Source organism: Hipposideros armiger, unplaced genomic scaffold, assembly GCF_001890085.2.
Source record: "Hipposideros armiger isolate ML-2016 unplaced genomic scaffold, ASM189008v1 scaffold_55, whole genome shotgun sequence".
NCBI lineage: Eukaryota > Metazoa > Chordata > Mammalia > Chiroptera > Hipposideridae > Hipposideros > Hipposideros armiger.
This window is the reverse complement of record NW_017731405.1, coordinates 1,727,241-1,745,901: the sequence shown is the minus strand read 5'-3', so window position 1 is coordinate 1,745,901 and position 18,661 is coordinate 1,727,241. Positions and strand designations below refer to the sequence as shown.

The 18,661-nt window shown below is 32.9% G+C and overlaps 1 protein-coding gene across 1 annotated transcript in view; it reads right to left on the bottom strand.

Annotated features, from left to right (window-relative positions):
• AP3B1 (adaptor related protein complex 3 subunit beta 1) overlaps nucleotides 1-18,661 on the bottom strand; it is a 277,199-nt gene that overhangs the window by 216,710 nt on the left and 41,828 nt on the right. The window contains exons 2-3 of the mRNA XM_019641001.1: nucleotides 16,285-16,360; nucleotides 4,507-4,581 (exon numbers count right to left, since the gene is read on the bottom strand). Of these exons, the coding sequence (XP_019496546.1) occupies nucleotides 4,507-4,581; nucleotides 16,285-16,360 (151 nt within the window). The remainder of the gene's footprint in view (nucleotides 1-4,506; nucleotides 4,582-16,284; nucleotides 16,361-18,661) is intronic.

The window sequence follows — 18,661 nt, the reverse complement described above, 5'->3', positions numbered from 1 at the left end:
ATGTCCTCCACAACTAGATTGAAGAACAAAAGGACAGCAACTTGTCTGTTCCCCTTCCCCTAATTCCCCAGCACTGTTCCCATCCCCCCAATTCCTGAATAAAAAAAAAAATCTTTAAAAAAAAGAATACAACCCAAAATTACCTAACATATGAAAAACTAAGAAAATAGAACATACACACAAGAAAATACAAGAAACTAAAGTCAACTGAATCTAAGCTTGAGGCATTAGAACTAGCAGACAAGGATTTTAGAGCTACTATTACACTTATTCTTAGTTAAAAGATGTGCTCTCAATTAATAAAAATAGGACATCTCAGCAAAAAAACAGAAAGGATAAAAAGAAACAAATTGAAATTCTTTTGTTTGTTTTTTTAAAAGATTTTTCATTGGGGAATTGGGGGAAGGGAACAGCCAAGTGGTTGTCCTTCAATCTTAGTTGTGGAGGGCACAGCTAGCTCAGCTCCAAGTCCAGTCGCCATCCCACTGCCCGCCGGCAGCTCACAGCAGCTCAGCTCAAGGTGCCGTGCTCAATCTTAATTGTGGGTGGGCACAGCCCACCATCCCATGCGGGAGTTGAACTGGAAACCTTATTGTTAGAAGCACATGCTCTCACCAGCTGAGCCATCCTGCCACCTGCTGGCAGCTCAGCAGCAGCTCAGCTAGGGCGCAGCTCATTGGCCCATGTGGGAATCGAACCAGCAACCCTGTTGCTTCAGAATTCACGCTCTTAACCAACTAAGCCACTCGGCTGGCCCCCAGATTGAAATTCCTAAAATGAAAAAAATTCCAATTTTTTTGAAATAAAACATTCACTGAATGTACTTAACAATCAAATGAAGATGACAGAAGAATAAGTGAATTTGAAAACAGATGAATAAAAATTTTCCAATGTGTGACTGGGTAAAGATGATGTGGTACATACATACAATAGAATACTAGTTAGCCGTTAGAATAGATGAAATACTGCCATTTGTGACAACATGGATGGAGCCTGAGATTATCATGCTGAACAAAGTAAGTCAGATAGAAAAAAATCAAGAGCCACATGATTTCACTCATATGTGAAATATAAAACAGAAAGCAATAAATGAACAAATAAGACAAAAAACTCACAGACACAGACAACAGTATGGTGGTTACCAGAGGAAAAGGGGGTTGAGGGAGGAGGTAGAAGAGGGTAAAAGGGGTCAAATATATGGTGAATATATGGTGATGGAAGGAGACTTGACTTTGGGTGGTGAACACACAATGCAATACACAGATGATATATTACAGAACTGTACACTTGAAACCTATATAATCTTATTAACCAATGAAACCTCAATAAATTTAATAAACAGATACAGAATCCATCAAATATGGCATGGTACTGTGTTAATTTAAAAAATAAACGTGTAGTCCAAGGAAAAATAATCAAATGTTTGTTTTTTAAAAGACATTAAGACAATAAACTACATAGTAGAAAACATAGGTACTAAACTTATGGACCTTGGGTTCAAAGAGGATTTTATGAATTTGACCTCAAAGGCAAGGGAAGTAAAAGCTAAAAATAACTGAATGGGACTACATCAAACTAAAAAGCTTCTGCACAGCAAAAGAAACCATCAACAGAACAAAGGCAACCAACCCAATGGATGAAGATTTTTGCAAACAACGCCTCTGATAAGGGGCTAATATTCAAAATATATAAGAAACGCATACAACTCAACAACAGAAAAACAAACAATCCAATTAAAAAATCAGCAGAGGACCTGAATAGACATTTCTCTAAACAGGACATACAGATGGCCAATAGACATATAAAAAGATGCTCAACATCACTAATCATCAGAAAAATGAAAATAAAAACCTCAATGAGCTATCACCTCACACTAGTTAGAATGGCCATCATCAACAAGACTAATAATAACAACTGTTGGAGAGGCTGTGGAGAAAAAGGAACCCCTCATACACTGTTGGTGGGAATGCAAATTGGTGCAGCCGCTGTGAAAGGCAGTGTGCAGGTTCCTCAAAAAATTAAGAATAGAATTACCATATGACCCAGCAATCTCTCTCCTGGGTATCTACCCAAAATATCTGAAAACATTTATCCGTAAAGATATATGTGCTCCAATGTTCATTGCAGCTTTATTTACGATGCCCAAAACATGGAAACAGCCAAAATGTCCTTTGATAGATGATTGGATAAAGAAGATGTGATACATATACACAATGGAATATTACTCAGCCATATGAAAAGATAAAATAGTGCCATTTGCGACAACATGGATGGATATTGAGATTATCATGCTAAGCGAAATTAAGTCAGACAGAAAAAGTCAAGAACCATATGATTTCACTGATTTGTGGAATATAAAGCTGAAAGCAACAAAGGAACAAGACAAACAAACAAACAAACAAAAACTCCTAGACACAGACAATAGTTTGTCAGTTCCCAAAGGGTAAGGAGGGAGGGGGATGGCAAATGAGAGAAAAGGGGATCATATATATGGTGATGGAAGGAGAACTGACTCTGGGTGGTGAACACACAATGTGATATATACATGATATATTACAGAATTCTACACTTGAAACTTATGTAATTGTACTAACCACTGTCATCCCAATAAATTTAATTAAAAAAAAGACTAACAAGATCAAGTGTTGGAAGTGATGTGAACTAACTGGAACTCTCATACATTGCTGGTGGGAATGCATACAGCCACTTTGGAAAACTATATGGCACTGTTTTCTAAAAATTAAACATACTTTCCAGACAATGCAACAAATTTATTCTCAGATATTTACCCAAGAAAAATTAAAATATACACTCACAGACATAATTTCATTCAACTCGTGTATTTCAACTGGTAAATTTAAAAGTTGTGAAATATCCAGATTATAGCAAAAAAGAAACAAAACGTGAATACACAAAATAGCAGATGAATCTCAGTTTCCTAGGTAAAAGAAGTCAAACACAAGAGATTCCATATTGTATGATTCAATATAGAAGAAATTCTAGAAATGATACAACTATTGTGACAGAAAGCAGATCAGTAGTTGCATGGAGATACCATACACAAAAATTAACTCAAAATGGATCATAGTCCTATATATAAAAGCTAAAACTATAAAATTCTTAGGAAAAAGACAAGTATAAATCTTCATGACCTTGTATTAAGCATTAATTTATTAGAAATGACATCAAAAGTATAAACAAAGAAAAAATATAAATTGGAATTCATCAAAGTTAAAAATGTCTGTGCTTCAAAGGATAATATCAAGAAAATGAAAAAATAACCCACAGATTGGGAGAAAATATTTGCAAATCATGCATCAGATAAGAGACCAGCATGCAGAATACATAAAAAAAAAACCAATAAAAAGACAAGCAATGAATTATAAAATGCGAAAGGATCTGAATAGACACCTTTCCTAAGAAGATGTAGAACTGGCCAATAGGTGGCTCAACGATTTTTGATTAGGTAAATGTAAATCAAAATTCCAAATGTGATAACAAGATGCATACCACTTCACACCTTTCAGGATGGCTATAACCTAAAAGACAATGATTTTTTTAAATAAATTTCCTTAAAAAGGAAAATAACAAGTATTGGTGAAGATATGGAAAAAATAGAACTTGCATACATTGCTGATGAAAATGTAAAATGGTGTGGCTACTGTGGAAAGCAATTTGGCAGTGTCTCAAAAAGTTAACATAGAGTTACCATATGACTTAGCTAATATCACTCCAAGGAATACATACACCCAAGAGAAATAAACACCTATGTCCACACAAAAACCTGTACAGAATGTTTACAGCAGCATTATTCGTAACAGCCACAAGGTGGAAACAACCCAAACGTCAATCAACTGATAAATCCATACAATGGATTATTCAGCAATAAAAAGGAATAAAGAAGCACTGATTCATGCTACAGCATGGGTGAACCTTAAAAACAGTACACCAAGTGAAAGAAGTCAGGCATAAAAGCTACATATTGCATGACTCCATTTCTATGAAATGCCCAGAATAGGCAAATCCATTGAGACAAGTTAAAGATGTATACTGTACACCCTTACAGCAAGAAACTACCAAATAAATAAACCAAGAGTAATATTAATAATACTTGATTATAAGTAGAAAAACTTCCCTATATCCTTAATTTCTATCTGGAATACTCTGATTATCCCCACCTAAATCATCTGACCTGATGTCACCAGGTCTTTGAAAATATTCCTCAGTAGAGGCAGTTCCTTCTCCCAAAATTCCCAGACTCAAAAAGACCAGGCATATTCCTTGATGCTCATAGTTGCCACTAATAATGAACAAATAAGAGGCATGTTCGTTGCGTTTTCACTTTCATGCAGATATCACTACTTCCTACTGAGTAAACATACCCTCCTCAGAAATCAACAAAATCTAGTGATATTTAAATATTTTATGTTGCATATCAAGTAACTGAAAAGTATATGATTCTTTTACAACAAAACAAATCAGGAAAATTATGAATCAAAACAGTACCTCAATATTTTTACTGGCCACATTCTTCACAACAGCAGGAAACAGCTCAGATGCATTTTTCCCTTTTGCAATCATCTGAAGAATAAAGTGGAATATTAGGGCTGAAACCTTTTTTAAACTATTCATTTGAAAACAAAATGTAAATTTCACATTAAATATTTAGAAGACTGAATCAGCAAATAAGCTATGGCATTAACAAGCTGAACTCTTTTTAAGTCATCTTACTTACCCCAACCATCTGCAGCAAAGAACAAACAATCTCTTGTGTATCAATATAAAAACACAAATACATAGACATACTAAGGAAGAAATATATAGTTTAAAACATATAATATTTATAATAGTTTTCTCTGGCCAATGGGGTTATAAATATTTTAAATATTTGTACTATTCTTTATTTTTCAAGTTTTCACATTAAAGATGTACTGCATTTGCAATGGGGGTGGGGAATAAATGTTATTTTGAACAAACTAGTAGTTCTTTTTCTTTTGGCTTTATTTCATAGGTTCCCCTACTTCTCCAAGCATTACTTTTCAAAGTTCCCTTCACTAAGTCCTTTTATTCTGCTCACTGAAGTTCTGTGCACCACTATTCTACCATTTCTGAAACTCAAGATTTCATTCACCCTTGTGTCTTAACTCTAACCTCTATGGGGCTCCTCCACAAACTCTAGCCCTAACTCTGAGTCCTAGTTCTGCTTCTCTAAGTGGACATCCTTAGATCTGTCTTTCCCATCCCAAACTTGCTGTGCCTAAAACCAAACTCATTTTTCATGATAAAATGGCATTCATGGTAGAATTTCCAACTCCACCAATTTCCCCAAAAACCATTACACCAAACATTATACCAAATAATTATACCCAAAATCATGGAAATATCTTGGTCTCGTCTCACACCTACACAGTAACTAGGTCCTGTTGTGATTTCTTAGTACTCTCATGTCAATCCCTTCTCTCCGTTACTGTCCTAGCATAGGTCCGTAACACCTCACAAAGGACTTTTCCAACACTCTCCTCCTATCTGTAATGTACACCACTGACAGTTTAATATGCTTATTAAAACACTACTTTGCAAATGTCAGCCCCCCTCAAAGATTTCAAAAGTCCCTAACTGCCTAAGAGTTCAAACTATTTCACTTAATATCAAATACCCTCACAATTTGTACAAACATCCCTCTTAAGCTCATCAACCATTATGGTTCTACATCAATACTGCTGATCTACTCACTACCAGAATATTCCCTGGCTCCTTTATGCCTGTACTCATATCACGTCCCCAACCCACTTCTTTTTATTTTTCTGAGTCCTAGCCTTCTATCTAATCAGATTCTATCACTCTTCTTAGAACCATCTCTCCTAACACCTACCTAGCTCACTATAGCATCCAATCTTAACTTCCTCTAGCATTTTTTAATGTACACTTTAAATTTTGAATTTCCGATGTGTTATCTTTTATTTCTGCTTATTTCAGTTTTATCTCTACCTGTATTCCCATTACCTTCACTCTCATTTGTGGGATATATCTTTATGTCTTTTAATAGTCCAGACTTTGGTAACCACAAAATAAAGTTTTAACTACAGGATAACTTTTTGGAAGGGTTCTTTATGAATTACACACCATATCTAAGAAACAATCTAAAAAAGAAGATAACTAGTTTTAGGTACTTACAACAAATATGTTATAAATACCATGTGATATCTTAAGCATTATAATCCCAGTTAGCAATTTGTCAGAGGACTTTTCTCCATGACAGATTTAAAACACTCAGGCACTAGCTAGTCTTTTCATATTCTATTTCCTTACCTGTGATATTATTTGATTGGGGCATTTTGTAAAACCTGCTAAGTATTACAGAAGGTTCACAAAACACTGCAGCTAAAACTTCTTTGTATGATTTTTATACCTCTCTCAACTTTCTCATCTATAAAATAAGAGAGGGATTAAGTGTTCACTAGGGCCCCTTCCTTAAATTATTCAATGATTTCCTAAAGTCAGAGATCCTCCCTATTACATTCTATTCTAAGGCTTCCTCAACTTTATTCTACAGAATGCTATTCAAAAAGATGTTAATGCATGAGGGAGAAAAAAAATCCTATTCGCAAATTCAAGGACACTACGTGCCAGGAACTTTTCTAGGCCTTGGGGACACAACCAAGAATAATACAAAGTCCTCAGCCATTGGAGCTTACCTTCTATTGGGGGTGAGGGACAATAAACAAATGAATGCAATTTGTGAAGAGGTAAAAGAGTACTATGGAGAAAAATAAAGGACTCTAAGAGAAAAGGGAAGCACCAGGGTGTGGGTGAAGTTGCTCTTTTATGGTGTGATTAGCGTTTGCATGAAATATATTTTTCCATCATATTTTTAATCCACCTATAACTTTATATTAAAAGTGGGTTTCAGCTAGAGAACATATAGTTGTGCCTTGATATTTTTAAGCCAATCTGACAATCTGTTCTAGTTGGTGACTCTGGATCAATTGTATTTAATATAATCATTGTAGTTAGATACAGGTCTACCATCTTACTATGTTTTCTGTTTATATCCTATGTTTTTTGTTGTTCTGATCACTGTTAACCCCATTATTTGGGATTTTTTTTAGCATTGAGTATTTTAAGTTTTTTACTGACTTTTTTATTATATCATTTTATGTAACTTTCAGTGGTTCTTCCTCTAGCAATGATCAGATAGATAGATGGATAGATTGACATAGATATCGAAGCTTTTAGTCCATTTAGAGTTAATATTGTACTAGAACAAATAAAATGTAGAACACTTACAACCATGTAAGCCCTTTTAATCCCACCTCCCCACAAGCTTTCTGTTATAGCTATTATACAGCATATTACAACTACGTCCATGAAAACCTCTGATAGATAACTTAAGAGTAAAATTAATTCTTTATGTTTACAAGATGTTTACCATTCAACTGGTCTCACTCCGTATCCATCTAGTATCATTTTCCTCCAGCCTGAAGAACTTGCAGTACATGTCATTAAAGCAGACTGGCTAGAAATATTCAGTTTTTCTTCGCCCGAGAATGCCTTTATTTCATCTTCATTCTTCAAGGACACTTTCAGTGGATAGAGAATTCTAGGTTAACAATTACTTTCTTTCAATACTTGACATATGTTCCACTGTGTTCTGGCTGCCACAGTTTCTAATAAGCAATATGGAGTTATTCAAACCACTTGTATTCAATGTGTCATTTTTTTCCACGAACTTTCAAGATTTTTTTCTTTATTTTTGGTTTTCGACAGTTTAACTCCTCTGCATTTAAAAATGGTTTTCTTTATGTTCTTTATGTCTATCCTGAACTTCTTGTCATTCATCAATTTGGGGAATTTTCAGCCATTATTTCTTCAAATATTTTTTTCTTCCCCAGTCTCTTTCTCTTCTCCCTCTGGACATATTTATTAGATCTTTTGATGTTATCCAACAAGACCGTGACGAAAGCCTCTTCTCACGTCTTTTCTTTGTAATCTCTAGTCTGCAAATGGACTAATTTCTAAAGATCTGTCTTCAACTTCTTCCTCTTTCTGCTATTATATCCATTTTGTTATTGAGTCAATCCAGGATATTTTTTATTTCTGATATAATACTATACATATCGTGGATTTTAATAGATATGGTTCACTTGAGATATTTTGGAAAACAACTATCTACCCATTAGTTACCATCTGGGGAATAAGTGGACATAGGACACTCCCTTCCCTAGCATAATTTACCATCTAATCATAAGTGACCCTAATATTACCTACAACTGAGTATAAGAAAAATATCTGTTCAAGTTCTTTACCCACGCTTAATTGGATTTTTTGTTGAGTTGTATGAGTTTTTAAATATATTTTAGATGTTAATTCCTTATCAGATATATGATTAGAAAATATTTTATCCCCTTCTGTGGGTTGCCTTTTCACACTGTTGATGGTGTCATTTGATGTACAATTTTTAAATTTTGATATCTGTTTTTTCTTTGTTGCTTACCTTTTGGTGTTGTATCTAAAAATCCTCTGATAAATCTAACGTCATGGAACTTTTGCCTTGTGTTTTCTTCTATGAGTTTTAAAGTTTTAGCTCTTACATTTAGGTCTTTGATCCGTTTTGACTTCTTTCATATATGGTACAAAGTTATGAAGTAGGGGTCTAAATCCATTCTCTTGCATGTGGATAGGCAGTTTCTCAGCACCATGTGTTGAAAGGACTATCCTTTCTCATTGAATGGTCTTGTGCCCTTGCAGAAAATCATGTGTGTGTGTGTGTGTGTGTGTGTGTGTGTGTGTGTGTGCGCGTGGATTTGTTTCTGGCCTTTCTGTTGTGTAGATATGTCTGTCTTTATGCTAGTACCACACTGTTTTGATTACTGTAGCTTTGTAGTAAGTTTCCAAATCAGGAAGTGTGACCCTTCTAACAGTTCTTTTTCAACATCATTTTGGCTATTCAGGGCCCAAACGAATTTTAGGATAGATTTTTCTATTTTTGCAAAAAAAAATCACTGAGATTTTTTATAGCAATTACCTTTCCCTCCATGTATAAGACTAAAAACTGGGTGCATCTTATACAGTGGTTGTATGAGCACAAAAACAAGAGCAAAAAAAGCAGGAAATGCAAGTAAAAAAAATCTACAACCACTGTATTTTAGACCCAGTGTTTAGACCCTAAATTTTTCGGAAAAGGGTGCGTCTTATACATGGGGAAATACGGTACACTGAATACATAGATTGCTTTGGGAATAATGACATCTTAACAATATTAAGTCTTTCAATCCGTGAAAATAGGGTGTCTTGCCATTTATTTGTATCTTCTTTAATTTCTTTCAGCAACATTTTATAGTTTTCATGTTACAAGTCTTTTGCCTCCTTGATTAAGTTTATTCCTAGGCTTTTTATTATTTTTTATGCTATTGTAAATGGGGCTTTATTGTAATCTCCTTTTTAGATTGTTCATTGTTAGTATATAAACACAACTAATTTTTACATGTTGATTTTGTATCCTGCAACTTCGCTACATTCATTCATTAGTTCTAAAAGCTTTTTTGTGGAATCTTTAGGGTTTTCTTCAGGTAAAATAATGTCTGTGCAAAGGTTAATTTTACTTTTTCATTTCCAATTTGGATGCCTTTTATTTATTTTTCTTACTTAACTGCTCTGGCAAAAGCTTCCAATAATGTGTTGAACAGAAGTGGCAAAAGCAGATATCTTTGTCTTGTTCCTTACTGTAGAGGTCAAGTTTTCAGTCATTCACCATTGTATATGATACTAGCTGTGGGTTTTTCATATATGGCCTTTATCATGTCAAGGTAATTTCCTTCTAGTCTTAGTTTGTTGAGTGTTTCATCATGAAAGAGTGTTGAATTTTGTCAAATGCTCTTCTCGTATCAACTGAGATGATAATGTGTTTTTTTCCCCTTCACTCTGTTACTGTGGTATATTACAATGATTGATTTTCATATGAGTGTATGTTGTTTATATTCATTTTTAAGTATTAAATAAAAACCTAAATTTAAAAATTCACATTAATTTTTTAAACTCAGGAAAAAAGAGAACTGTGCTTTAATTTCTTAACAATTTTAAATGACTTCATTTTTCACAGCAATAAACATGGTTTATTTCAAAAAGTTCAAAAATTTTAATTTACAAATAAATACTGGTTAATTTACAGGTAACAAAAAAAAGAAAGAAAGGAAAAAGATCTTACAAAGTGTCAGACCCAGTTGCACTCTTAAGAATAAATAACCAAGAGTAGATGAAGAAATAGAAAATGAACCAACCCTTGACTTATATCCCAGAAAGTACGCTGGAACAAAACTGACAGAACACCCACTAAACTCTATAAGTGTTATACATTAGCAAAACTTCAGGCCTGCTTTTAGGAACTGATCCTGATATATATCAACATGGCAGAAAAATCTTAGCCCTTTAAGCAATTCTCAAACCAAGAACAACAACAAAAAGATGCCAACATCAGCTATAAGTTGAATCCTCTACTTTAAAGTAATACATGGAATTCAAGTATTTGCAAGGGATAGGCAATGTCCAGAAAGATTTACACAGAAATGTTTATTAAAATCATTAGCTCATAACAGTAAGAATTATGCATGTTATTAGTTTCTTCTTCTTATATGGACTTACTCAATTTTTTCTCCACAATAATGTACTATTGTATTTGGTTTAATATCCTTTTTTAATATTTTACCAAAGTATGTGAAACTTTGAAATTACTTTTAGGGACAATAATATTCAACCAAATACCCTGTAACGGGTATGGCTATGAAATCATATATATCAATAACTAACTAGGAATTTTAAGAATCTTATCAAAAAAGGTTCAGATTTGCTCATTTTCTCATAACTATAAAGACAAGTGAACTCATCTAAAAAAGACCTTCAACATGTAACACTCACTAAAAGAAAATACATCAAAAACTTCAATACACCAAAATATTCCATTCCTCCAAGGATATGGGTGATCAACTCATCGGTATTTTAACTAAAAAACTTATTACAAATTCACTATATGAAACAATACATTTCAAATTCACCTTAGTTTTTCACCAAGCCAGGATAAAACATGGATATGTGCTATAAACATTAAACGGATATTTTTCAGAAATCAAGAAAAATAATGTGTGTTTCAACTTGAGTGTTAACAGCATAATAAGTGACCACAAGATTCTTAAGTAGGTAGCTTTTCTCCCTTAAGGATACTTTGGAATACACGACACATTATCAACATATGAAACACTGGAAACATTACCCACGATTCTAAATAAGTCTCAGATATATTACCAAAGAAAGATAATAAAATGAACTGTGACTATCATTATGGTTTCTCACTGGTAGATATTGCTGACAGGATTCTCTGTTCAATCATTGGTCTACCAACTGTGAAAGATAAGACAGATGTGCACTGCCAGCATTTTGATATATTTTAGGAAGTAATGTGGTAAAACAAATATATAACACTTAAAATATTGGCAGATTAAAATTTAGAAATGTTGAAAGGCTGTTCACTATGAAGCATAGACCTTAAAACTACTCTGTAATCATATGAGGTGATAAAACCCTGTATGCAGGGCTCATGAAACCCGAATTATAAAGACAAATTAAAAATCACAGTGAGAAAATACAAGAAATTTTGAGGCCAATACAAAATTCTGCTGACTGACTTCTAGCAAACTACTTTTACCCAAAAGATATTTTGAAATGATGTACACATACACATACATAAACATAATTTTTAAAAATTATTTTAAAAGCTTTCACGTAGAAATATGGTGCTAGAAATCAAATTAAAAACTGGACGAAAGTAAAGGTGAATAAATGGTTGCTATAATAGCTCACTGGAAAAAATTTCAAGCAAAATAATTATTAGAGAAAGTATTAACAAAATAATAGAACTTAAAATATAGCACTAAAAACTACAATACATTACTGAAAAAATTAAAGAGATAGGATAATGATCATGGGTCATAAGACAAAATACAGTTAAAATTGTAATTCTCCCAAAATTAATCTATAGATTTAATGTAATTCCAATATAAATGCCAATAGGCTTTTTTCCCCTCAAAACCTGACAAGCTGATTCTAAAATTTACATGGAAATGCAAAGGATATAGAATATACAAAGCAATCTAGAACTTACAGTAATTTATCTTAAGGTTACAGAAATCAAGAGTGAGATATTGGTGAAACAATAGCCATAAAGATCAGTAAATCAGAATAGAATTCAGACATGGACCCACATACATTTCATTAAAGGTTGAAATCTGGTGGGGAAAAGATAGCTTTTTAAAAACAAATTGTGTGGGGAAAATTAGATATACTTGTGTAAAAAAAACCTTGGCTCTTATTTCATACCATACATAAAAAGTAATGCAAAATGGATCCTAGACCTAAACATAAAAGCTAAAAACGGGGAGGGGGCAGAATCTTTGCAAACTTGGAGCAGACCAAGATGGTTTAGATTAAAACTCACTCTATGAGTCTAACTCAGGCTTAATCAAAACCTTCACCAGAGGACAAAGAGAGAGTACACCATCACTTAAAAACACAGAAATATATCTACTTGAATTCTACAGGATATATTATAACAAAGAGTAAAACATTACAAATATTTCCAATAAAATCAGAAACAAAATAGTGATGTACTCCTCCACCCCTACATCACACTGACGCTTTATCAATGCAATGGGACAGGAAAAATGAATGAGATACAAATATGTGAAAATAAAATATAAATCTCTCATAACTTCTAGATGATGTAATTATCTAGCCAGAAAATCCAAGCAAAGAAAGTGAAAAACTATTAGCACTGAGTTCACTGAGAAGCCCAAATGCAGGAACACAGAAAAGTCATTTGTTTTCCTATACACCAATAATAATTTTTAAAATATAATGAAGGTGACCATTCATGATGGCAACCAAAATTTAAAAATATGCAGGAAAGACTCTAATAAGATCTCTATGATTAAAACTATAAAATATAAATATAATGCTACTGAAAGTCAGAAAAATAGGAAGGAAAAGAAGAAAGGAACATAGTATAAGTTCCATAATACCCTAATCAAAATTCAAAAACAATTTTTAACAGAACTTGACAATTTGATCCTAAAGTTTATCTGAAAGATAAAACTTTTAATTTTTATACCTCAATATTATTTGAAAATTTACATCACTTTATAACAAAGAGTAATTTGTTTCAGATTTATTGACATATAATTGACATAAAACATTGTGTAAGTGCCAACAAGTACATGAACAGATCCTCAGCATCACTAATCATCAGAAAAATGCAAATCAAATTCACAGTGAGATATCACCTCAAGCCTGTAAGAATGGCTATCATCAAAAAGACAAGAGCTAACAGGTGCTGGCAATGTGACGTGAAGAAAAGGAAGCCATGCACATTGTTGGTGGGAATATAAATTGGTCAGCCACTATGGAAAATACTACAGCAGTTCCTCAAAAACTTAAAAATAGAACTACCATCTGATCTAGCAATCCCATTTCTGGGTATATATCCAAAGGAAATAAAATCACTATCTCAAAGAGATACCTGTACTCCTATGTTACTACAGCATTATTCACAGTAGCCAAGATATAGAAATGACCTAAGTGCCCGTCATCAGATAGACAGCTGAAGATGTGAAATATATATACAAAATGAATATTATTCAGCCATGAAAAAGAAGGAAATCCTGCCATTTGCAAAAACATGGATAGATCATCTTGAGGGCATTATTCAAAGTGAAAGAATAATTTTTAATTAGTGACCACTTTCCTACAGTTAAAAGACCAAGTTTGAAATTTACCTTTATACAAACTTCCTAATGAGAGACAGTCTATTAATTCTAGGTATATATGACTATATCTCCATTTCTTTAGGATACAATTATTTACATTTAAATTACATTTATGAAAGCCAGGTAGTCCAGATTTTGGAAATATCATCTTTTATGTCTTTATCAGTTTGAAAGAGGAATAAAAAAATACCAATTACCACATTATCAGATTTAGGAATTTCAACAGTATCCTCAAATTTAGTGAAATAATTTACCTTAACAGGATGTAAAATCCAAAGTTAAATGAAATAATGAAAAGCAGTGCCTGTTTTACATGGTAGGGGAGAACTGTAGCCTGTAGGAATGCAAGCTGAAACAAGGCAAAACAATCTGGGTAATCAACTGTAAAAATTACAATTGATATGTGACTTTTAAAAATTTTGTAAAAACATTAAAACTCTCTTACTGTCAGTTATAAATGTAGAGAAAAATGAAAAATAGTAAAACTAACATTTATTTAAAATAAATGTTTATTAGGAACATTGAGAATTAACTTACTAAGAGTAGTTTGAATGGGCTTGCCTTATTCTTACCATTTAACTTAAGATACTAAGCAATCTTTTCTATACCTTGGTAAATTACCAAACTTCTTTTCAAGTTTAGATCACCTTCGAATATTTAATCCTTTGCACTGTTAATGTTGTGAATTATCTCCTAGAGTTTCTTTAATGTAATTTTTTTTGGCACCATCACTTCATCTAGCATATCTTCATTCTTTTTATCACAACCATTTTCCTCATTTATGTTGAAAAGCTCACCTTTACTAAGTTCCTCCAGCTATATGTTTAGAGTCTCTTAAAAATGGCAGTGTCACCATTCCCACAGTCAACTATTTCTCCATAACTCCATTTATATTCTATCTGATTTTCATTTCCAATGTTATCACTTTTCTTTTTTTTTTTTTTTGCATTTTTATTTCATCTTTGTTGACCAAATCCCTCTTTTAAACACCCACTTTTATAAAATGTCAAGTAGGTTTCTCACTGGGAACACAGCTACATGCTTTATTGTCTGTGCATGAACTGAATAACATACACAGTGACCAATCACTAAAAGACTTAAAAGAAGTGACATGACTGGTCACTGCTTGTGATGCACATTTGTTATCTACACAGTGAGTTGCAGACTGAAGAGTTAGTGGTGAAGTTTATACATGATGCAATTACTACATTAATACCCAACAAACAGTAACTGAAGTTTGAACCATGTTATTGGGGGTCTGGGAGACTGGTGTTACTTAACTAAACTGTGGTAACTGAAATTCATACATATCAAAGCCATATAAAGCAAGAACTACCTGTTCCTAAATGCTATTATACAGCATAACACTAAGAAATGAAAAATTTACAAAAGAACCTTTAACATTTCCCCTACATTACCAAATGACATAAACCTGAATGTAAGAATCAAGTAATTTATAGGTGTTCTACAGATACAGTTAGTCCTTGACTTTAATATATTTGAGTTTCATAACAACTCATCTTTTAACAGAACATGTTGATACCCATAATCATCTTTCATAAATGGGATTTGAACTTTAATATATTAAGAAATGAGATTTCAAACTCATATGTCAGCAGTTATGCTGTCACCTTATTAAAATAGTTTATTTGTTCAACTACACAAATTTATTATATTTTGACATTATATAAAAATGTTTGGAAAATAAAATCAGCAATGGTGGTAATAAAAGCATAAAATATTCAAGACAGGTTTTGTGAATTTAATTCCATTGAGACAAAAGCAGAACTCTTCAGCATTAGATAGTCACTCAATGAAGCCATTTTTTCCACTGTGAATGTAAAAAAAACTCCAGTGGAAAAAAAGAGCAAATACAATACAAATCACAAAAATATTTTATTAATGATTTGATATAAAATTAAGAATTGCATTATAGTTTTACCTCTCTACTAACATTACCCAATTGTTTGAATTTTGCATTATAACTACAAACTGGACAATGCTCTTAAGTTTCCTAATACTCATTAGAAGCTTTATGCTACTAAATTGAATAAAACATTTATATTAGAAGTAATGGAATTTGAAATACAGAAGAAAGCATGCTAATAATTTTTTAGATCATGAAATGACACACAAAAAAATCCGTTCGCTAATCAGTATCCCTCTTTGTAGGAAGTCAAAATATTCTTGTATATAATCTTATTATGTCTTCAAAATGATTAGCTCTCTATCTCACAAGAGGAATATCTTGATATTAGACATAGGGAAATCAAAGCACAGAAAAGAGGGAATTAGAACTCAAGTTGATAAATTTTAACAGTTCAATATTTCTTCCAAAACATTTTAGACAGGAAATTCTAAGTTAATATTGAAAAGCAAATGGGGTGTTCAATTTGCTATTTAACATATTATTTAATATGTATTTAATATAATCACATATTCATTTTCCAAAAATTGAAGTGATTTTACCTACCCCAACAATCCGTTTCATAGCATCCAGTTTAGCAGAATCTTTGTTGCTCTCCAACATCTGCTTTAGATCTTCATTCCTATACGAAAGGGAAAAAAAATTCCGTGTTTAGATTTTCACATTATACAGCTATTAAAATACATCATGTTCATAAGAATTAACAATAATATGGTGGACAATGTTAAATAACTGCATTTTTATTTACAATTAAATATGTATTTCTCACCTTAACCCTACAAAATACTATTAAGTGTTATGATGTCATGAAGCCCATCAATTAAACAAAAATATAAAACTGTATCTCAGTTCTGGGTACAATGTCAATGTGAACACTGAGATACAGATTCTTTCATACCAAAATTTTTTCGGCATAATCATCAGAAAAAAAGAAATAAGAAAAATCCTTGACTCAGCACTAAAATATTTTCGTAAGCCAAAAAGTAAAAACTTCCTTCAGAGTATCTCAAGAAAGAGCACTCAAATATCTCAAGAAAAGCTATGTGTCATTCACACTATCCTTTTTTCCTCCCTTCCCCTGCCAGAAAGAGCATAAATACGAAGGGAAACCTCAAATCATACTCCCTAATTCAAAGAATTAAGTAAAGGCAATTTTAACATCTAAATGAGAAGATGAGGTAATGAACCAGCGCAGTTAGTGATAAGGATGAAAATGAAGGATAGATTCAAAAACTACTTAGAAGTTAAAATCAGTGGGGTGCAGTGAATGAATGTAAAGGATAACCCGGGCACTCAATAAGGATGCCCCCATTCCCAGCTCAGATGACCAACCAGATGACAATGTTAAGATAACTTTGCCAAAGAGGTAGACATTTTCTCTTTTCCAAGGCTAACTTGCTATATAAACATCTTTAAAAATAGTGCAGAACAAAAAACTATCATTGCCTGTTACACAGAAGAGCTGCAAAAAATGAGAAAAACCCACGAAGAATTGTCTCACAATAGACAATTTTGCTCACAAAAACTGCTCACAAAAAAATATTGTCTCACAATAGACAATTTTGCTCACAACTTACCCAACCCTATTCTTCTAAGTGAACCTTCTCCCCAGCAAATTCACCAATTCCCCTCCAGGAAAAGGAAATTTATAATCTGCAATCTCTAATCATTTTTCCTTCAACATGGAAGAACAGATTTGTAAAACAGTTATATAGCTAAGCAAAAAGTAATCAGACTTTCCACCAAAAGCACGGTCCACAAAAGGGAACACTGATGAACTGGATCTTATCAAAATTAACAACTTGCTCCAAGAAAAACCGTCTTAAGAAAAACAAAAACAACTATAGACTGTCAGAAAAACATTTGCAACCATATATATGACTAAAGACTAGTATCCAGAATATAAAAAGAACTCCAAAACTCAACAGTTAAACAAAACAAAACAAATCTGCCAACACCTTGATCTTGGACTTCTAGCATCAAGAACAGTGAGAAATAAATGTCTGTTGATCAAGCCACCCAGTTCGTGATATTTTGTAATGGCAGCTCTAGGAAACTATAATTATACAGACATCAACAAACAATTCACTGAGGGATATATACAAATGGCAAAAAAGCACATGAAAATATAATCGATTTCATTAGCTACTAGGGAAATGCAAACTAAAATCACAGCAATATATCACTACATGCCTATCAGAATGGCTCTCATTTAAATTTAAAAAATGCGACATCGTCAAATGATAGTAAGGACCTAGAAGAAATGATTCACCCATATACTGGTGGTGAATGTAAAAGGTTACAGCCACTGTGGTAGCTTGGTACTTTCTTAGGGAACTAAGCCTGCAATTACCACACAACCCAGTAATTGTATCTTACTGTGTTTATCCCCAGGAAACGGAAATTTATACACAAACAAAAACCTGTACACAAAAATACATAGCAACTTTATTCCTATTAGACCAAATGGGAACAACCCAGATGTCCTTTAATGGATGAAAGGTTCAACAAACTGGTATATCCACAGCACGAATTACCAGTCACCAGTAAAAAGAAACAAACTATTGATACAACTCTGGTTAATCTTCAAAGAAGTATGCTGAGTGAGAAAAGTTAAACTTAAAAGGTTACACATTGTATTATTTCATTTATATAACATTCTTGAAATAACTAAATTATAGAAATGGAGATAAGTGGTTACTGAAGGTTAAGGTCAAGAATGGGGAGGATGAATATAAAAGGGCAACACAAGAGATCCCTGTGGTGATGGAACTGTTACGTAACTTGATTGTCATGACAGTCACATGAACCTACAACAAGCAATAAAATGGAAACTAGATCTCTCTCTTTCTCTCTCTCAGTCTCTCTCTCTCTCTCTCTCTCTCTCTCTCTCTCTCTCTCTCTCTCTCTCTCTCTCTCTCTC